The 23,586-nt window shown below is 34.4% G+C and overlaps 1 protein-coding gene across 1 annotated transcript in view; it reads right to left on the bottom strand.

The window, feature by feature from the left end:
* TNKS (tankyrase) overlaps window positions 1-23,586 on the bottom strand; it is a 181,763-nt gene that overhangs the window by 89,415 nt on the left and 68,762 nt on the right. Inside the window, exons 4-5 of the mRNA XM_059909207.1 lie at window positions 8,926-8,962; window positions 8,091-8,166 (exon numbers count right to left, since the gene is read on the bottom strand). Of these exons, the coding sequence (XP_059765190.1) occupies window positions 8,091-8,166; window positions 8,926-8,962 (113 nt within the window). The remainder of the gene's footprint in view (window positions 1-8,090; window positions 8,167-8,925; window positions 8,963-23,586) is intronic.

The raw sequence follows: 23,586 nt of genomic DNA, 5'->3' as shown, positions 1-23,586 counted from the left end.
TAAGCAAGTGAGAGAATGGATGAATATGCTTCGGAGGTGGGGGAGGGGAGATTTCCTGAACAATTATTATACTTCTTTAAAAAAGAAAAAAAAAGTAGCATACAAAAATAACCAGGTGAATGTTTGTGTCTGCCCTTCCAGTTTACGTGTTGAAGACCTGACCCTCAACATGATGGGATTTGGAGACAGGGCCTTCAGGAGATAATTAGGGCTAGATGAGGTCATGAGGGTAGAAGCCCTCAAGATGGGATTAGTGCCCTTACAAAGAAGAGACAGCCAAGAGCTCTCTTTCTCTCTCAGCAAAAAGGCAGCCCTCCACAAGCCAGGAACCCAGTATGGTATGGCAGCCCCAGCTAACTGAGACACCAGGTAACTGGTACACAATGAATTAAGAAATTAATTGTTTATATTGTTTTCATATTATGGCCAAACAACTGTTTCTAATAATACCAATTCAAAGCTACAGATAATATCAGAGTTCTCAAATCCATAATGAACTCTCCACTTTTTGCTGCCTTTCCTTAGGCCAGAAGAGTTTCTGACATCAGACTTCTTTTTGTAACTAAGCAAGCCTTTTTCACACACTAAGGTTCACCCTTTACTAAAAGGATTTAAAAACTTTTTGCGGGATAATCTACTGTCAACTGACATTAACTAAACAGTTTAAGCCAGAGAGACCATAATCAAATCATAATCATTAGAGGGTTATTTTAAAATACCTTTATCATGTAATAATTAATAAATAACTATATGTAAATAACACCACTCACAATTCCACTCACTGAAGAACCAGGACATCAACAATAGCATAAAGTGACCTTCTGTGTTTCTACCTGATCTCCTATTCCCTTGCCACTCTGCCAGATGGATGTTTTTCAAGCTACTGCTGCAGTTGTAATCTAACCTACCCTGTAAAGTCTGGTATACTTGGAGAGTCAGAAGAAGCACTTTAAACTTAGATTCTTACAATTTTAAAAGGATATACTGAAATATCACTTTTGTAATTTGGCTTCTAAATCAAATTTTAATAATGAATCATATTCCCAGCAAAATGATTTAGTACTCGCTCCTTTTTTATCCCTCAACTAGTCTAATATTGAAAACTGCAGGAAACTTGTGCTTTTTGGATATGAGTATAGGAGAAACCGAAGTTCAGAGGAGGATGGCTAAGCTGAGCTTAACTGAATTCCTAAGCTTTACCACCTGCTTTTTAACACAGGTCCCTTTCTACTAAAAATTCTTTTCTCGAAGAGAAAAACAGAACATAGTTGGCATGGGTACTAATTACCCTCACCAGTAGAGATGTCATGCTTGACAAAATAGAGACTGTTTTAGTAGAAGTGATTCCCTAATGAAAAATAAAAAAGACATTTTCAAGCCCTTATTGTTACACTATGAATATACACATGCATAAAGATTTTATACACTATATCCCAACATAAGCAGGCAAGAAAACTCGCTCCAAGGGATTTCTGCATTACCGTTAAGACATGCACTGTTCAGCAAGATGTACCTTAAAGAAGTGATTTGATTAGATATATAATTAAACTTAAAGTACCTGAAGAGTTCCCTAATGCACACTTACTGCATTTTGACCTTCTTATAATCCCAAGTAACATCTAAACTATGAGCCACAAAAGTTGGACACTAAAAAATGGTCTGACCTTTTATCTACCAGGACGTGGGAAGAACAGAGGAGGATGATAAAGGCCGCTAAAGGCCACAGGGAGCCACGCATGGGCCCTCAGGTAATGCTAACACTTTCTTAAAGGGGAACAAGGCTGTATATAAACTTTATTCCAGATACCAGGAGTATTTTATCTACCGACTCTTACATAATCCAAGTCTGTATTACTTACTCTGATGAAAAATAAGTAACAAAATACATAACAATCTTAAAATGTTAGAGTTGAAAGGTAAATTGGAGCTCATGTGGCCCAAAGCCATCCTTTTTTAGGCTAAAAGACTGAGAACTCAGAGATATAATAAAACTTGCCATGATCACATAGCTAGTAATAATTTTAACTTAAAACTTGGTCTTCTAGCTTCAACTTCCTGCTTTTTCCTACAACACCATGACCCATAAAGATGTGCATAAAATTACTTTTTGCTTTCTGAGGGAAAAAAAATCTTAAATTGTAAGATACAAATACAAAGTAATTGAACATATCAAAAGAAATAAATATGTTTGGTGATTTGTTTAAAAATCTTCACTTATTCTTCCAAGCAGCTGTGAAAGAACCATTTTCAGTAATCCGCCTGAGAAATGACGCAAACTTTCTTGACCAATAGACAATATGCATTGAGTTATACGCAATATTTTCTTATAGCAGGGGTATTTCAGTTAGCTATTACTACATAACAAACCACCCCTAAAATGGTAGGTTGCCTGGGTGGCTCTTCTGCTCTATGTGGTATGAGCTAGGTGTTAGGACGACTGGTGTCACCTGGAGGCTGGACTGGACGCTCAGCTGAGGCTAAAAGTCGAGGACACGTGGAGAGTTAGAGCCTTAAGCAGTCTCGGTGGGTCTTTGGCTAGAGGCCTCAGTTCTTCCCCACATGAACTTCTCCATACGGCTGCTTGTGCTTGCTCATGGCATGGCAGCTGGGAGCCAAGAAAGAGTATTCCAAAAGCAAGAAACTGCAGCTACCAGGCCAATTCCAAGGGCTAGTCCTAAACCTGGCATGGCATCACTTCTACTTTATTTTATTCATCAAAGCAGTCCCAGGCTTAGTTCACAGCCTGTGTGGGAGGGGACTAGACAAGAGCATAAATAATGAGAGGTCCAGTTCATTGAGGGGCTGTCAAAGTAACAATATGAGGACTGTTAAAATCCTGTTCCAGCAAAATATTTAGAGAAGACTTACACTGAAGGAGGGAGGTGTTAACCAAGAATACTGTATTAGAATATGACAAATTCACATAACCCTAAAATTTAAGTATAAATTGCAAAAACCATTGCATTAATCCTACATATTCTTTGTGCTACACTGGATGTGCTTTATGGAATTTAAATGAGTGTTGTGGCATTATTTTTCAGCCGGATATTAATTTTTAATAAATATATTCTTAAAAATGGGTATATGTATTTTATGAACACATTTCTGAATTTATAAGCTGCAAAAGTAAACAAATTTAATTTATTAAATGTGATGTGGGGTGGGGAGGAGACAACGACCAAGTTCCAAGACAATTAATTCGATTGTATGCTTTGTAGATTACCTGGTAACCTACATTTTATCCAAATGCCACCTGGGACTGAGCTTGGTAATAAAGACAATTTAAGTGGAGAAGTGGGGGATGCAGAAGTACTCAGAAGTATGTATCTGTCCATTCTAAATATGCTCAAAAGCCAAAAATATATCAGAGGAGTAGGGATCTAATTTTCTGAAGTTCTACTATGTGCTACATTTATCACATTATTTCATTTAATCCTCTCAAATGTCTTGTGGAATGGGTATCATTATCCCCATTTAGTAAAGAATACACTGAAAACTGTAGAGCCATAGTCACACACTTAGAAAGTGCAAGAGCAGAGAACAGAATCCATCTGTTTGGCCTCAAAGCCCATTTGCTCTTTCGACTATTATCACATAGTTTTTTATGGTATCTACAAGGGATGGTACTAAATTCTACTTTATTTCTGATTGATCTCTATTAAAAAATAGTTTTTAAACACTTTACTTTTCTCCATTTCCAGAGTCTTATTCATTATTAACTATTTTATGGAAGCAAACATTTACACAGTAGAAATCCGACATTTAAAGAAACCCTTCAGTTAATCTTTCTGAATTTAAATCATGCTCCTCCAGTTGCCTTTCATCTAAATTTGTGATTTCTTACAGAAGAGCATACATGTCTAAATACTAATGCTTTAAAAATAAAAGAGCTAGAAAAAAAAATCTCACCTTAAATCTACACTTTGTATCACAGCAAAAGGAATCATATTTTTTTAGGCACTGGCTTCAATGTCCTGGATAATGTCTTCATCATTCTAACAATTTTGAGCTCCTTGTGAACCAATACCATTAAACACACAGTTATCTCCCATGACACTTAGCACAATGACCTATACATGGCATGTACTGAGTGCTGACTGAATGAACAAAAGGAGCAGAAAGAAACCACCATAACATTGAATATTTTATAATAAAAACAAAATTCCAACCAAACATTAGTTACTTTCAATATTTGGTGACATACAATTACAGCAATAGTATGCATAGTAAATGCATGCAAAGATACATATTATTTCTATTTAGGAATATGTACAGTAATGCCAAACTCCAACCTATTCCTTGTTATAAGGAGGGTATAAATTTAGGACATTTATTTTGGAAGGGGATAAAGGCAGCCAGGAAAGGGACCTAAAAGAACTCTGAAGAGGGTTGAGTGTTAGAATAATCTGAAATGTATTCAAATACTTATTTTCATTCATTGTAAAAAGGTATCCTTATAAAAATTAATATTGCAAAACAAGAGACGACGACCATCTCAAATTTATGTATCAAACAAGACCAGAATATTTGGATAATTGCTAACAAAATGTCTGATCATGATAGAACATGCTGTAAAGAGAGATTAAAGGACAAGACATCTAAGTTTGAAAATATAGGAATTACAGAAAGGAAGCGATCTGTTTTAAGGACCTGGTCGCTGCAATACAAAATAAGAAACTATGGAATGCTATGCCTAATCACAATCGGCAGGAGACAGAAGAACAATAAATTATATCTATGCCCCTATGTTTCTAAAGTGGCCAGCATTAGAACATGCGTGTAATTGTATGAAAGTAGCATTTTAGAACAAAACATTACAAAAAATGTTTCTGCCTTTGCTTTTTAGGGAAAACAACAACTGGAAATTTCTAGAGTAGTCAAGCTCTGCTTTGATTTACATGTCAGATAAAAGCAAAATATAACCATGTAAATTACTTAAAACCTTATTGGTACTTCACTATTTTCAGATTCTACAGGTTAGAAAAACAAATGTCTGTGGGAAATAAAAATTTTAACCACTGAGATATTACCTAATGGGATAATCATCAAGTCACAGTACAGAATTAAGAGACTATTTAAATTTACACTGTCACTGTACAAGCCCACGTACCACTTGGAAAAGGAAGGCTGACGTCTAAACCCCCCACATATATCTAGGCAATCTCTCCACCCACTAGTTAGTGTATAAGGAACATTGCTTTTCTAAAAACATTACATAATTGACACTTCCATGGGCTTTTAAAATTTACAAACCAGGAATCGTAGTAAAAACAGTGACAGGCAAGGATTCAGTTAAGCATTGATACAGTCATTTAAAAACCTGCTAAAAATGAATTTGATTCTGTACTGTGTTCTAAAATGCAAATTCAAGAAATAAAACTTCATATACCTGACTAATTTACTATACATGTAAAGTACCTGTATCCTCTTGTTTATATACAATCTGACTTCCTAATTCTAGATAAACACATATTAATGGCCTGAAAAAATACTAAATATATACGATTGATTTGTAATTCAGCAGCTAGATTTGCTTACACATCCTCTTGATATCAATAGCAAGAAAACAAAAGAGATTGTCATAACTAAAGGATCTTTTCCCAATCTCCATCAGCACCCACAATATCTACCACTTCACGGCTTTACTGCAACTGGTATGTCTAATAAGAATTGCTCTGTGCCATAAACAAGGGTAATATCTAAATATGAACATTATTCAATTTTAAACATGAAATTTTATTTGCATTTTGCATACTGATGAACAATTTTGAATGATTTTTTATGTTATATGCATAGCACCAAAACGTAATAAACGCTTAAGTCTAATTTTCTTTTTCTATCTAATTTGAGAAAATTGATAATCTAAAAAAGTATAGGAGCACATTTTGGAAAATTATTACATTATTTATATGTTGTGAAGCCTTCAGTATAATAGTAATGTTTGAGACATGTTCTTAAAAATGTTCTACACATTAAAATATATAATTCTCCCTTGTGGTACAATTACTCAAAAATAAATTGATAAAATCATACTAGTAATAATATATAATAACAGAAAATATACAATTCCCCATTCATATACTTCTGAGTTAATTTTCTAACTGGCAAAGAGCACAGATGATTTTTTTCACTCGAAGGATAAAATTATGTTCATCTGGGAGCATATTCGTAGCCTAAGCTTCTGCTACATGCAAAATGCCAGGCTTGGTCCGGTACAAAAGAGAGCTAATAGCCAAGTAGAAGAAAAAGACACGTATGAATAACCACAATTCAAGAACTCTGCGGTAAATGCCATAGAGTAATACAGAAAAGGAGCCATAGGAATTTGAATGAGGAATATGTTAGTTTCAGCTACAGGAATAAAGGAAGTGTATCCTCCTTTGGGGAGAAGGAAAAATAAAGAAGTTCTACATATTTGTGTAGGGATTGAGGCAAGGAGAAGAGGTAATTTGTTAATTATCAGTGTTCACGCTCCTTAATTATTTTGATTTACTGAGCTAGGAATGGGGCTGTCAAGGTACAAGGGTAAGGATGGGAGAATGAGGCTGGGATGGAAACTGACTCCTATTATAGTAATCTCACATAAATTTTGGAATATTAAAATGGCTGTGGAAAACTGAAGTAGGCTGGGCTCTAAAAGAGCTCTGTCTAAAGATATAGCTGCATTTACAGATAAGAAGGGTTCTTTCTGCATAGTGATAAAAGTCGCCTTATCTACTAAAAGGATCCAAACAAAATCTGGAACTCAAAGTAACTCAGGGAAGTTAAAACTCCCAAAGCAACTACAAAATTGAAGGGAAAATGAGCAGTTACCATTTAAAAACATCTCCCAGAAGTCATTAATAGTACCAAGTAAATCTTTGCTAATTTATAGCTTGATATATACATAATTTAACCTACCATGAAAGTAGAAGTCTCCTCCAAATTATCCAGAGAAACTAAACATTCATTAGGCTATGTGAAATAATATACAAGCCATCTTCAATAACAACATATATTTGGAAGGATTCAATTCAATGCCACTATTATATGGGTTTCATTAGAATGGGGAAAAAAGTGAAAGGAAAGCTGAATAATTTTAATCTATAAAATTATCACTCAGAGAAAAATAATTTTTTAAAAGCAAAACAGTTCATTATTTCTAAGGGGTACCATCCATCCTGATACTTTCCATAGTATATTTTCGATATAAATTATTCCAAAGGAATTAATTCTTTAAATATTAGGTACAAGATAATTTTCCTCAATATCTGCAGTATAAAGTTAAAAATGTTTTAGGTTTTAAAAATATAAAAGCCATCCTTTAACATTAAAAAATTAACCAACATTTTTAAAAAGACTTCATAGTACAAAGTGTTTTGTTTTTCCGTATCTATAAGGCAAACCACTGCAAAACTTTGTGGTCAGATACCAAAGGCTATAAAGGATTACATTTTCAGTCTCTATTCAGCAAGAATATGAAGCAGATAATGAAGATACCACTGCATATTTTATATATTACCTTACATTTATGACAAATGTATATTAATACAGAATATTTTTCTCTGCTTTAATACTTTCTTTCAATATATAACGATGAAAACTTAGCAAAAAAAAAAAAAAGCAGGGCCATTACAATAGACCTAAAAAGATCATTAGCATTTTCTCAGCTTTAAATGGAAAAAGTGTTGGTTGTCTAGCAAAGAAATTTTCCTTTGCCAAAGAGAAATAAAAAATATATCCTAACCAAGATGGGTAATTAGGATGTAAACAAATACTTCTAATTTCCATTATCATACACAGAAAATAATACACATTGTTATAATTTTAATCACCAAAAAAGCTGCAGTTCCATTTAACAAATAACTTTCAGTGTCTGACATTTAAGAGAAAAGGCTTAAGATCCATGCTTCACCAGCTCTATGAACATGTCACAACAGCATTTCATTTTACAGTTAAAAGGTACCAGTAAAATACAGCCATATATATGTATGTATATAAACATGTGTGTATATATATGTATATACACATATATATGCCAACTTTAAAAATTTTAACTGTAAAGCAAAAAGAAATCACTGAAGGGGAATATTATATTTTAAATGACTTACCTTTCGCCCATCACTTGCATGGCAATTCACATTTAGAGGAGTCAGTAAAGCCATTAGTTTTTCTTCATTACCACTCCTACAAAAAGGTAGTAAGTTAATTCCTATAAAATTATAGCGCTTCTCATGAATGTTTATGGATATTTTTCACAAGAGAGTAGAAAATGATATGGGCTTGCTTTGATTTCTTTTATATGGTTCTGAATGAATCTCTTTTGCTATATTCAATTCAATCAATATATTCCTAATAATTCCTGTTAATCATCATACAGTGGTATATCATAGATAAGGTAGCTTTCTACATTTTTGTTTTATTTATCTGCATAAAGTCACCTTCTTAATTACAAACAAACTTTACTCTGATAAGTGATCTAAAACACTGGAGTTAAAAACACATATAAAATGCTGTAAAAAGCTAATCAATTAAATTATAAATGAACAAGAACAAAAGAAAATGGGTGAGAATTTTAACATTTACTTCATGCCCCTCATTCAAGCTTGGCTAGAAAAATTTCCAGAGAAAAATAAAGATATAGGTATTTAAATACTCCAAGAACATCATTCAAAAAGCTCGGCAACTCGGGTTTGCAGTTACCTTAAGAAATGTTCCAAATAAAATTAACCTTACAATCATCACCATATTGAAAGACAGTCTCATTTAATACACTAATCGTGCAAAATAAAGTATACAAAGATTTAGTATAAGGTCTTATCCGCATTATCGTATAAAATCCAAGCAAGACAATAACATGTTATAATTTTTATAGTCCTCCACCTGCCCTCCCCCTTTTCTCCCTTAAATGCATTATACTCACTTAAAATGAATGGCATCACTTACCTAGCAGCTTCTAGGAGTTCGTCTTTCTTGTATTCACCTAGATGATTGCAAAATATCATGCTGTTAGCATTTGGCAGAAGACAGATTAAGAAATGCAGTAGGCAGCAAATAGAGAATTAAATAGAAAAGAACAGAAAAAGAGAGTCCACACCCCGCTGGGTGATGGAGCCGTGACGTTAGCCAGCTTGTGAAGGCAGCATCACCAGTGCCTTGGAGACGGGCAGCAAATTGACGCAGCTTCTTGTCCAATCCTCAGATGAAATAGCTTTCTTCAGACGACCAATGAATGCTAAATCTTGTGTCCAGAAACACATTCCCTCTGATAACAGCATGCCAGTTGAAGACAATGTCCCCTCCCCCCTTTTCTATTCAGGCTGTCACAGTATACTTGTGAAGCATAATACATTCTGAGACAAAAGCAAAATAATGTGGCTCTTTAAAGGTACAAATTACTAGTCTTCAAAAAACCTCAGTTTTATTTGTAATGACATGGAAAGTTTTGTCAAAAAAAAAAAAACAAAACCCCAACACATTAATTACCATTGCTGAGCTTTATAGCAGAAGAAAAAAAATATCAGGATCATGAAGCCTTTGCCTCGATAGGGTAGGTCTGTAGACTAGAAATACGTGAACTACGTACCAAATGCTATGAACCCCTTGCAGGCAGTGCTCTAAAAACCAAAACAGTGAATACATTCTTAAATGACAATAATATTCTAACGTGCTGCAACCTACACTTTATACAAATTCAATACCAAAGTTTAACAACAAAGAGTCTTAAAAATATTTTTTAAAAGGAGACTGGGGTCTCTGAGAATAAGCAGACATCCAACTATTAAGATGTGAATAATTTTTCTCCATTCTATTTTTTAATATATCACAGACTGAAAATAGGTATATAATTTAGAATCTTCAATACAAATTTCTTAGGGCATTCAAGAACTAACAAACAAGTCTTTGCAAGCACAATTGAAGGAATTTTAGTAATATAGAGTTTGCTCACTGAATAAATAAAAGGAACGGCCAGGACCATGATTCAGCTATAATATGCTGACTCAGTTTGCTATATCATTAAAGAAATAATTATACAAAATGTCTAAGCAAGTAATTATGTGAAGGCAAATATTAAGTATACATATAAAAAATAAAATTTTAGATTAAAATGTTATAATTCTATTAAGAAATAAGCTTAAACTACTTTTAAAAATCTTATCACTTATAAATATGGATTTCTCTGCATTTTGTTTATTTTGCTACAGAATGCAGAATATTGATGTAAATATTTTGAGGACGTCTCAGGACCATCAAGCACATGTTTAAATTCTATAACCTTTCATTAGCAAATATTTTTTTAGTTTAAACTTTTGTCTTGATTATTAGATGGAGATTTTATTAAAATCTAGAAACTGTAAGCAGTTATTTTCAAATAAGGAAAAAGTTGTTAAATATCTATTCTCTCCTAAGGGAATTTTATATACCAATAAAGTCACGGACTCAACAATATACATGGATAAGCTAGAATGTATGCTTCATGGTAAGAGTCGGTCTTTCTAATTTCCCATGTATTGTATTCCAGATTCTTTAACTAATTGACAGTTTAAGATTTACATTATTCTAATCCCCCACAAATAAGGTTCTTGTCTTCCCAAAACCAAAGACCTACCTTTATTAAATATTTTAGGTGGCAATATGGAAGTGAATGAGTCAGTTTAAGAATCCCCTTCTGGGCTTCTTCTGGGTGGTGCAGTGGTTAAGAATCTGCCTGCCAATGCAGGGCACACGGGTTCGAGCCCTGGTCTGGGAAGATACCGCATGCCGCGGGGCAACTGGGCCCATGGGCCACAATTACTGAGCCTGCGCATCTGGAGCCTGCGCTCCGCAACAAGAGAGGCCGCGATAGTCAGAGGCCCGCGCACCGCGATGAAGAGTGGCCCCCGCTCGCCGCAACTAGAGAAAGCTCTCACACAGAAACGAAGACCCAACACAGCCAAAAATAAATAAATAAATAATAAATAAATAAATTTATTAAAAAAAAAAAAGAATCTCCTTCTGAGAAAATAGTATGACCCATACTCTCAAACGCCTTAAGAATCAAGAGCAAAATAAGTGAAATTATGGGGTAATCTATAAAAGTCATTCATTTAGTCAGTCAGCAAACAATTATTTGAAAGTCCTATAGGCCAGATTCAAAACCAAAAAAGAAACTATCATCTCTAAACTCAAGGAATAATAGTCTATTAAACAAGACAAACAAGTAAACAAATGATGAGAGTAGGAAATCAGTCTTATGCTATGAAGAGTTTAAAGGCTAGTCTTAAGTAGGATTAATAAGAGGCAGGATAATTGTAGTTCAAGGAAGGTTTCCTGGAAGAAGGAAAACTTGTGCAGAGTTTTTAAAGGAAGAACAGGTAATCCTCCGGTGAAGAAGGGTGAGGGGGAAGGAAGCAACCAAAGTAAAAGAAATGAGAGGGGCAATGGCCGCTCAGTAAACCTGAAACAAAGCACATTTGCAGGGGAATGGGTAAGAATGAGGCAGAGAAGAAATAGAAAGATCACATGAATGGCACTCTAAGAAGTTTGAACTTTATTTTGAAAACAATGAGGAAATACTGAAATATTTTAACAAGTAGAATGCAAAGTATATTTAAAGATCTATAAGTTTTGTGATTATTTAAAATATTCCCATATTCTACTCCAGTGAACTTTTCTTGGGGAGGAAAGTGGCCCAAACGGGGTAAAGGGAGGTGAAGACAATAAATTCGGACACAGTCTATATTTTGGTGTAAGTATACATTTCCTGATATACAGTAATCATACTGAAATTGAGAAGTGAAAGCAGCTACTATTGAAATTGAAGTCATAGTGAAACATGACTTTAGTAAGCTAGGAAATAAAACTGCAAAGTATTTGGCATCTCCAAAGTTCAAATCAGTCTACTTACATAAGCTTCTCATCAAGTATAGCTTATTGATATTTTCTCCAAAGGGCACTTTTTGAAGAAAAAAAAAAAGTTATTCCCTCATGGATAAACTGATAATAAACCAAAGCTTTCAAAAGGATACATATAAGTGCACCCAACAGTGGCAGACCCAGGTATTACAAATGACTTTCTACTTTCACTGTTAGAGATCCTAGTACTTTAATCAGCTTTTCTGCAATACATTCCAACATCCACTGTCTGGTGCCCGAGGACCACAATCCATAAACAGTCAAAGCTATTTTTCAAATGCTACATCGCAGAAATAAGTAGCATAATGAACTTAGAGTCCCTCACACACTCTGACAACAAATCTGAGCTGCTTACTTAACAGTGAAACCCCAGTTCTATTTCATTTTAGCTGCGAATCTGAAAATATTCTGACTGAGACTCTGGTGCTCTGTGGAGCATTTATATTCTTTAATAACATCCAGATAAAGGCTAGCAATAGATCAGCCAGAAAGGAAACTAGGCAATTATAGTCAAGATAATAGCAGCCAGAAATGGAGAAAACAGATGGCTTAAAATATTTTTCTTTGATTAGAATAAAATAAGTGGGGCTAAAAAAAAAAAAAGCAAGCCACAAAGTTTACTTTCCAAAATCTGAACTGTTTTTATTAGTAAACTAAGTGTTGATAGGATGCATGTAAAGATACACACACACACACACACACACACACACACACACACACAGTCAGGGGGCAGAGGTAAGAGTTAATGTGTTAAAAAGTATCAATATGTTATCAGAAAGGTTAAAAATGAAAGTTAAAAAAAAAAGGTTAAAAATAAAACTCCCCTTTGTATTTCTCTGAGGTAGTTAGAAACAACTTCTCTTTCACTTACTGTGAAGGCAAAATTACTTTTTGAATAAAAATGAAGAAAACCTGAATCAATAAATAGACGTCATAATTATTGACTTATCTCAATTTCAACATCTTAAGGGGCTTTCGTTCTTTTCTTCAGCAACTGACAGGATCAAAGCAGACTACATTTTCTAAAAATGAGTCATTTGGTTTTGTTGAGATGGTACAACGTGGAAAAATTATGAACACAGAATCATAAATTCTTAAAGCAATAAAGGACTAAAAAAGAATTTTGACCTTTCTTTTCTCTGCTTTGAAACCATGCATAATACATGCCTATCAGTAACATCTCTTGTTATATGCAGTGAGGGGGGGTGTAACTTGAAAGTCACCTTTCTCCTGTCACCTCATCCCCAATTTCAGAATAGCTTTCCTAAGGGATCATCAACATATTATTTACAGTTAAATGAAACTGACACCAAGACAATTAAATGAATTGCCTAAGGTTTCACTGAGTATTATTCACTATCTGTCAAGCCCTGAAAAAAGGCTAACGTGAGCAGAAACTAACCAAATCTACGTTTTGGAAGAAGCGATGTAAACAAAAGAGTAACAAAACAATGATGGTAATAAAACAATTTTAAAAACAATACAAGAACTAGCTTTAAACAGGTTGAACATATTTAGATAACATATGCCAAATATTTCCATCAAAACTACTTTAAAGCAGGGAACTTTCACATGAGCTTGTAAACATGGGCCAAAAAAAAAAAGTAAGCATGTAAGTTTTACCTTTTAGTTTGTTTTAACATTTTGGACCAAGGGAATAGGTAGGAATGAAGACAATGTATTCCAGGTCTATTAAAATGACCAATACATTTTGCATTTCCCACAGCATGTGTTAATTCCTCATGCTTTAGGTATCTCAAGGTAAGAGCTACCTTAAGACTTCAATCAAGAATCTCAATTATCAAGTTTAGGGACCCTTTTGTTGCTGAGGGCTAAGTAGTACCATGAATTGCTAATTCTCATACAGATACTTTCTCATCAAGCTGCCAACAAATACAAGAGATGAACTGATTCTTGTAACTAAACTGACAGCCAATATGGGGAATAAAATATTAATTTAGGTGACATAATCCATTGTGTTTTCACTAACAGATTTGATATTTTAGAAACAGCTACGTAGTTGTGGAAGGAATTTCACTGAAGCACCAGGAAATAATCTGATCTCAAGATGTTAAGCTAGGTCTTCCACCGAAAGCAATTTTCAGACAGGCTGATATCTACTATACATACACATGGCCCCAGGAATGATCTGCATCCTCTCTCTGAAATTATTTTTTGAATTATTTGAATTATTTATTTCAATTGTTAACTGAATTATTATTTCGCTCTCTGAGATCTTTCATAAATATTTTCAGGACAATGTTGGGAAAAAATTACAAAGTATTAAGAGTCCTCGATGCCTTCTTCCAACTTCTGAATCCTATCAATCTTCCCACTCATTCTGATTCTGGCTTCAAAGTCCATAGCATTAGAGAAGTCTAGAATCACGATCAAACTAAACGCTCCACATCGATTCTAAACAAGGAATAATTGCGGGCTTTAAAATTTTAGGCTTGAATAGAGTATTTTCCTGGTGGAGATCCTTCCTATTTTCTGCTCCCTACAACTCTGACCTTTCTATAATTCGCTAACATTAAACCTGTGCTACAGTACCAACGTAAACTCTAAGCTGGCTGTCCAGTACAGTGAAGCTTGAGAAGAATTTTCCAATTCTTTAGAAAAATGGAGATGTCCCACACATCCTGCCCTGCAGGGCAGCTGAAAATCAATTTTCAAAGATAAAAGGCCCCCAAATACAACCATATTATCTTATAATATTTAAACGATAAAAATTATCATGTATTACATGTTAACCAAAAAACCTAAACCAAGGTCCTAAAACATTAAAAAACACGAAATTACACTCAGACGTAACAAAGGCTCTGCAAAAAAACCATATAATGCAGTCAATAAATAATATGATTGTTACCAACCAGTTTCTTTGTATGCAGTAATATGTCTTCACTTAGCCCCAGTGACATCTTAGATAGGCATCCCATTTATGGACACTTAAGTAGGGTTTCAAATAATTTATACCTGCTTCTGACATTCTGTCAATTGTATTTGGAATGTAACTCAAGACTTTTCACAGATTTGTTTGTTTGTTAAAAACGGAAGTATTAAAATCTGGGACATAACTACAAACACACACTGGCCAAAAAAATATTGTATTATAATATAGATGCATTCTCTAAAGTTGGGTATTAAAAACCAGGAGAAGTATTCCTAATGCACACTGTTAACCAATGAGACATTCCGCAAAGTGTTCCTGTACTTTAAAAGACCTTTTGATATGTCACAAAGAAGATAAGAAGGGAGGGAGGGACGGAGGGAGGGAGGAAAGGTAGGAAGGAAGGAAGGAGATCTCATTCTAAGCATGTCAGATTGTGATGCCATGTATGGTGCAGTGTCTGGGTGCTTGGAATGCCCACCACTGCTTAAGCCATCAACTATCTGTGTAAATGGCTGGTCAGGGCTGAGAGAACTGGGATATTGACTTTTTACTATCACAATGTTTGCTGTCCAAAAATGGTCTGGAAAAGTAAAATCGTATTTGATCCAAAACAGGCCAATAGTTTTACATTCTTTGTTCTATATCAGGGATCCTTCTTCTATAGCAATCAACCCACAATTTCTTATGTGCCAATTCAAAATCCCCAAAGCTCTAAAAATTCATTTGGCAGCAAAACTTGACTCACCTGGTATACATAGCTATCATATACATTAATGTTTGATTATACGGTTAAGCCCAGACTCCTCTGGGATATTTTATGATATAGTACATGTGCTATGTCTTTTAATATTTTATTTACTCACTGAAGTACAATTTACATACGTTAAAATTCAACCTTTTCAAATGTACAGCTCTATGAATTTTGACAAACTTATACAACTGTGTAGCCACTATCTCAAAATTTGAACATCTCCATCACCCAAAATGTTCCCTCAGGCCCCTCTGTAATCAATCTATCCCAAACCAATAGCAACTGCTAAGCTAATTTCTTTCTCTGTAGTTTTACTTTTTATAGAATGTGATATAAATGGAATCACAGGATATGTAGACTTTTAAGTATGGCTTCTTTTTCTTAGTATAAATGCTTTTGAGATTCATTCATGTTTTGGACTACCAATATTTGTTCTTTTTGATTATCAAGCAGTATTCCATTATATGAATGCACCTGAATTTGCTTGTCCATTCACCAGTTGATAAACACGTGGGCTGTTTCCAGCTTTTGCTGATTATGAATAAAGCTACTGTAAAAATTCAGACAGGATTTTGTATGGACCTATGTCTTCATTTCCCTTGGGCAAATACTTAGGTGTGTGGGTGCTGGGATGTACAGTAAATGTATGTTTAACTTTATAAGAAACTGACAAATCACATCTTTTTTAAAATTTGAAAAATTCTTTATTCTGGAATATAATCACGCCACCTACAGAAAGGAAAAAGAACAAAAGAGAAAAAGTTGACTAATGAGAAATATGACAGTACTGTACTGCTAGAAATCTCAACCTCACAGCTAGAAATCCCAATCTTGCCTCTTTTTGAGGGCAATTCACCTAAAAACTGAACTAATTTGCACAGCTTTTAGTTCTTCATTTCTCACTTGTTCTGTCTTTTGTATTTTTTTTGAAATAGGGAGAATATACAAATTTAATCTCTTCATTCAAGGAACTGTTTTGTATGTAGTACCTGCGATCTCAGAGCTACGAGAATACATGAACAAAGCATATTTTGATTTATAGGAACCATACTGTTATCTGTGAAAAGGAAATTACTTTCCTGCAGTCCTTGCTCTTATCAGGATGGTGAGCCCCTCAATGCATCAGCCTACTGAGGGCTAGGAGTTTGGTGAGACACCTATTTGGGATAGTCAGACCTCTGCCTTCTTACACCAAATATAAGGAATTAAGGAAACTAAGGCTAATGCAGAAGTACAAGTGACTACTTTTTGAATGATGTAAGAATTGTCTTGTCTTCACTGTAATTATTGTATATGATTGCATTTTATTCTTTGTATATTTTGTCCTGTTTACAAAGTCTCTGAAAGATGTAGTAACTTTGCAATTTTGGTCTTTTCAGGAAGCACCAATTATGATTTACTTCTTTAAACTGCAAATGCTTAACTTATTTTTTTCTTATATTTCCCCCAAAGTATCACTAAATCTCTTATTCAGGGTTAGAGTTAATTAAACTTAGTGAAGTCTGAGTAATGGTATTTTATCCTGGGCATAATCTTTCTCATTCAAACTCTCTCTCTCTCTTTTAATGTCACTCATTTATTAGTTCTCCTTTGAATAACATCATTTATTTATTCATTTAACAAATATATATTCACTATCTATAATATGCCAAGCATAACACAGCTACTACTACTGTATCACGTACTGAATCTTGAATTAGTAGGACAAAAGTGATGGAATCAGAGCTAGAACACGAGGAATGGTATCAAATCCATAGACTATATTATTCATTTAGCACGTTGCAGTGCACAGCTGTCACTGACGGAAGTATATCACACGTGTAAACATTATCTGTCAAGTATGTTAAGGAAAAGATGTTGAGGACCACTTTCAGAAGATGACAGAGCTAAGCACTATGTTCTTAAAGCTTTTAGATATTTACCATTGACAGTGAGAGAGAGATTGAGGCATTGAGTGTGTGTACGTCTGTGTTAATAAAGGATTTAGATCAGGGAAATGATAGTTCCTAACTTCGGGGGGGATCACAAAGCACTTTAAGGAGCTAATGAAAGCAGCTTCAGACCCTCTCTGTAGGGAGAAAATTCTTTGCACATATGAAGACAAACTCAAATTTTTGCCTACAGTTTTAGAGTTTTTACAGAATCGTTGGAGTCTATGAAGTTATTACAGGTTAAGAACTGCTGTTAAAAAAAAAAAGTACCTCTGACTTACACTCATTGATTCTAAATATAATCTTAAGGCAGGCTTGGCACGATAAACTAGTTTGATATCCTTATTTTATACATGACTCAGCTAAGACCCAGAATAAGTACATAACTTGCCTAAAATTTTAAAACTATACAGTGGCAAAGCTAGGACTAGAATCCATGTCCTTTGCCAGTATTTTTAATTGGAGTAGTATGGGGTAATTTCCTGAAGTAAGTCATATATAAGCTTGGCCATACATTTTTGGGCAGGATTTTAACATGTGGAAATGGATTGGACTTTGGATAATTATCAATCTGAGCAAAGAAGTGCAGGAAAATGGAACGTGTATTGGGGAAAGGTGACTGATGTCAAATTTAGGGTATATGTTGGGAAGGTGAAGTGGAATGGGGGGCACTGAATAATAATTTAAAAAGTAAATTTATATTTTAAAGGATCTTGAATATTAGGTTGTAGAGTTTAACATGGTTTTGTAAGGTATAGGAACTCTTTGTTTACTTTTCTTTTCTTTCTTTTTGAGCAGGGGAGTAAACTAATTAAAGCTGAACTTAACCTGGTAGCTCAATGAACTAAGACCTGGAGACACTGGGGATTAGTTACAGGGCTATTGTAGCAAGATGGTGAGAAGAAAAATACATAAATGGTGGCAGTAAGAATGGAAAGAATGTCAACTAGAGAGAAGGCATTGAATGGATCACAATGCAGCAGAGCTTATATTTGATGTGTTAGTTTTATGTGTCACCTGGGATATCATGTTACATAGCTATAAATGGTAAAATTTAAAATATTTACATCTCGATCTTAGATTAATACTTCACCCAATAATCTTTCTGAACATGATCACAGTAGCAACACTTTGCTAATTCAGCTTCTACTTAATGGATATATTACCACAGGCTCAGACTTCATATACTGAGAAATGTCCATTAAATTAGAATAATCTATTTAAATAATATAGCTAATTTATTTAATTATTAATTTAGACATTGAAACTACAGTCTTTGATTCTTGCACAGCCTATTTCAAGACAGACATTGAGAGTTCATAGTTCACCTAGGAGGCGTTTCAGACATATTAAAGAAAATGTTCTCCAAGAGAAATAGTTTTCGAAAAAATAAAAGACTATAAGAGAGGTACTGAGGTATAATGTCTGGAAGGCCAGTTTGCTCCTTTCCTGAGCATAATATTAGCTTAAAAAAAAAAAATCCAATACAGATGAGCATTCACTTAATTTACTTAACTACTTTCTTATTATAAAGTTAATATAATGGGCTAGTGTACTAACATGATAACTACTGATTTTGACTTTCTTCTTAGACTTTTATCTACTTTTCTTATTTTGTTCAACTGAGAAGGAGATATATGAGGAAGTTTATTATTTCCGAAAAATATGGAGGAAAGATTTTAAAGTTGAGGAAATGAAGAGGACATATTTGCAATTTTTTGGGAAAAATTATTTCGTAGTATTTTGCTTTGGGAAATTGTTTCAAGTCTGTCTAAATGTAGATCAGGAAAAACATCTTTATTTGAAGTAGCAAACCGGAGAAACAGAAGTAGATGTTCAATTTCAGATAATCTTAAAATTACATATCTTACTGGGATATATTTTCCTATGTATAGAAGCAGGAAGCCACATGTCAACTGTACATTTTAATTTTCTTATCTGGAATATATTTAACCCCATCCCTTAGTATCAGTTTTATTGTCTAGTTCCATTTTATTTTAAATACCTAGCAAAACAGGGCAGCAACAATTATATCAGAAACATGTATAACTGTATATCAATAATGAAATCTGTGTCAACATTCCATGTCTTTTGTGTGTGCTAATATGAATTTCTTAGCAGACATTAGACTTATATCAATGCTTGATATTATCTTTTCAGTAGATGGTCATTCAGAACTTCCTTGTTCCTCTTATATTTCAGAAAGCTACTTGGATTAACCTGTGATATGTATCACTTCATGCATACAAGCCTGCCACGCTGTTCAAAACATTAATCTGTTTTTCCATGGTTAGGTTTTAGCTTCGTACTATCCATAACTTTATTGTAGAAATTGCCTATGAGAAACATTTACTACCATTTCTAAACAAGATGACCAAAGACAGAGATTGCAGGTACTACATATGAAAGTTTCTTGAATGAAGAGATGAAATCTGTATACTAATTTTAATAACAAACAACAAAAATGAATTCTTTTTGAAATAATTTTAATATAAATACTTCACATCAAACATTAAGAAACATTTCTGATGAAAAAAAGTGGTTTTGAATATTTCGGTACTTTTACTCTTTGATGGGCTTATTTTGCTCCCATAAATTTATCAACTACCTTCATATAAAAATTATCACTTAGCCTTATTTAAAAGCTGCAACCATAAAAATTAATTCTCTTGGAAAAGTCAAGGGCTAAATCACTCTAGATAGCCAAGTTTTCAACATACTGCTAATTTAGCATTTTAATTCTCCTGCTCTTGAGGGAATTTCTTTCTGAAATACATTAAACACTTCTATGCATTCAAAAATGGATTATTCAAAATATAATTTAACATTTCTTGACAAATCAGGGCCAATTATTTTGAACCTAGACCAGATTGTACAATAATATAGCAAAGCTCTCTGGGCCTATTGAGATGTGCCGATCCAAAATGGCTCCAGAATGCTATGCATTTTATTATTGTTTTCATGTGTAATTTATTTTTCTCTTTTCCATTGTGCTAATGAATAATCTCTTTATGTATTTCCTTTTAGTTTAGAGTGTCTAAAAATGCTGTCTAGTAGAAACATAATTCAAAGCACATATGTAATTAAAAATTTTCTATTAGCCATGTTATAAAAAGGTAAATGGAGGACACTAATTTTAATAAGATATTTTATTTCATCCAATATATCTAAAATATTATCATTTCAACATGTGGCACTAGGCCTGTTTCACCTGTCCAATAGCCATCTGTGGCCAGTAGCTACTGTACTGGACAGTGTGCATCGAAAACTATCATGAGCTGGAAGATTACAAAACTTGGTAAACACTGTCACTATGGAGGAGCAAATTCCCTCTGAGTGATGTAAGGACTCTCCTAGGTATAAGGAGCTCCCGATTCAGAGCATGACTTCTGGACATTTATTTGGTAGGGGTGGGGTGATGCATGGGAGAGAGAAGAAAAGGGAAAGGGAAGGGGAAGAAGAAATAAGAGAGAAGGAGAGCAGTAAAAACAGAGGTATAAATGAGGTTGGGAGGGGGAAAGAATCCAATAATGAAGCAGGTGAGAAGACTAGAAACTCAGAGGTGAGTAATACCTAAGAAGTATTGAGCATTAATGACCAGAATAATGCAAAAATGAGGCTTTTCTTAGTAGGTAATCTAGGTCTTTCAAAGATGTATGCAATAATGATGAGAATGCATAGCTATTAAGGACTGAAGAAGCCTTGCAACATACTACAGTATCCAGAGAAAGGGACCAGTATGGTTAATGATGATTCATGGGTATAGCACAGCTTTTTATAAGGCTACCTAATTCAAATGCAAATGCCAAGAAGTGACTAAGAATATGCTTAGATAGTATATCAAATACACCACTAATCACTTTTACTGAATCTTGTAGAGATGAACAACTGTATCAAAAGAAATACAGACCATTTCTAGTGACTCTGAAAGTCCTGGGCAAAAGACCAAAGGACTTGCTAAATTCATCATTTCTTCCTGCTGACTAACTTAAGAGAAACGGAAATTTGGAAAAAAAAAAAAAAAAAAAAGAGCTGGCTTTCTAGATAACATGGAGGAACAAAATCTGGTCTTGAGGAACCTGACCATCTTAAGATACAGAATGATGGCAACTGATGGCAAGCATTACAAGAAGAACATAAAGAATTAGGATAAATACAGTGTCCTGCTATTAGAGTAAAAACAAAACAAAACAAAAAGTCAACTGTTCAAATATATAAGTCAAGAAAGACTAAAAACTGGCTTAAGATTAGCCCAGATTCAACTACTCCGTAGCTGGTTTGACAGGAAGCTCAATGAATCAATGTGACAAATTTACAAAAAAGCACATGGAAACTTGTTGTATCAGCAGAATTAAAAAAAAAAAAAGGGTGGGCTTCCCTGGTGGCACAGTGTTTAAGAATCCGCCTGCCAATGCAGGGGGCATGGGTTCAAGCCCTGGTCCGGGAAGATCCCACATGCCGCAGAGCAACTAGGCCTGTGCGCCACAACTACTGAGCCTGCGTTCTAGAGCCCGAGAGCCACAACTACTGAGCCCATGCGCCGCAACTACTGAAGCCCGTGCGCCTGGAGCCTGTGCTCTGCAACAAAAGAAGCCACTGCAATGAGAAGCCCGCGCACCACAACGAAGAGTAGCCCCCGCTCGCCGCAACTAGAGAAAGCCCATGCACAGCAACGAAGACCCAATGCAGCAAAAAATAAATTAATTAAATAAATAAAATTTTTTAAAAACGGGGTGAGGGAGCTATTTGGCTTACAGTATAAAAGACTAAAGTGGTAGAGGTGATGCTTACAGTTATACAAAGGGTCCCGTCTACTCTTGTCTGTATTTCAGAGGAGGCTCTCCAAAAGAAAAATGCTTAGCCATATACAATGTAGTTCCAAAAAGAAGTTACTGTATTTGGCTTAATTAATGGAAGAAATATTTCTAACCATTTAAGTTATTCAACAATAGACTAATTATGGCTGAAAGTTCATAGGGAAATAGTGTATTAATGGCATGTTGGAATTTAAAAAAAAAAGACTGAACAGACTTAAAAGGAGAAGGTAAAATGCTCTAATTGAGTCTGGATGGTATATTACTGCTGTCTTTAATCTTTTTTCCTCCTCTAACTTCATGACTTTCATCACAAAGATCGGGGTGGTTTGTGCATATGTCCACTGGGGGCACGTGACCTGGGCCTGGCTTGGGAATCACTGGTAAGTCACATCAAGGAGCATTACCATTTGTGCCAGATATTTTGAATAAATCCTGGGTCAGCTACTATCTAGCCTCATGCGTTTGACCAAATCATTTAACCTTCCTCTAAGCTTCTTGTTTCTCATTGTAAAATGAGAAAGATAAAGCTTATCTTATGGGTTGCTTTGAGGGTCAGGGATAATATAAATAAAACACACAACAATGCTTTCCTTACAGTAAACCTCCAAGACAAGATAATGATGATGGCGATGATGGTAAGAATAAGGCTTTTCAAATTTTAAAGCAATTGCTTTACTAACAATTGTTTATTATTTCTCCCTGAAATCATCAGGGAGATAGGACCTCTTTTTCATTAGCATCAGTGAAAGAATTCTGATTGAAAACAACTAACACTTAAGGGATCTGAGAGAACAGATTTCTCCATACCCCACTAACTTTCTCTATAATGAAATGGCTTTAATATAATGAAAAGGGGGGGAGGCATTTTATCTCACTGTCCTAAACACTTTGCTGGGTCCTTAGAAAGTTGTAATCACAACATGAGCAGAAAGCTATAAAAACTGATGTACAACATTAATCAAGTAGTGGAAAAAATAGAAGGTGTTAAATAATTTCCAAGAAAAAGTGAAAGCTATTCAGAGAAAGATAGAAGAACAATGCAGGTGAACTCTCCTCCATATCCCAAAGAGATAGAATCATACTGAGATTGATAGAACCTTACAAAGAGTAAATCTCATTTCCTCATTAGAGAGAAAACTTCATTCCAAAAGAAAGATGTATATTTAGGTAGTAAGCTCCTATCATACAGATATTTGATGTTCCGTAATAAACTAATTGGTAACCTACTGACTTCTAGAAGCAGGCTTCAAGTATATCCATGTGTCAATAATGATAAGCCATATTGAAAAATATGAATTTGTTACTATATTTCATACATGT

The sequence above is a fragment of the Balaenoptera ricei genome, chromosome 21 (genome assembly GCF_028023285.1).
Source record: "Balaenoptera ricei isolate mBalRic1 chromosome 21, mBalRic1.hap2, whole genome shotgun sequence".
NCBI classification, from domain to species: Eukaryota; Metazoa; Chordata; class Mammalia; order Artiodactyla; family Balaenopteridae; genus Balaenoptera; species Balaenoptera ricei.
This window is presented reverse-complemented; position numbering and strand designations above follow the sequence as displayed.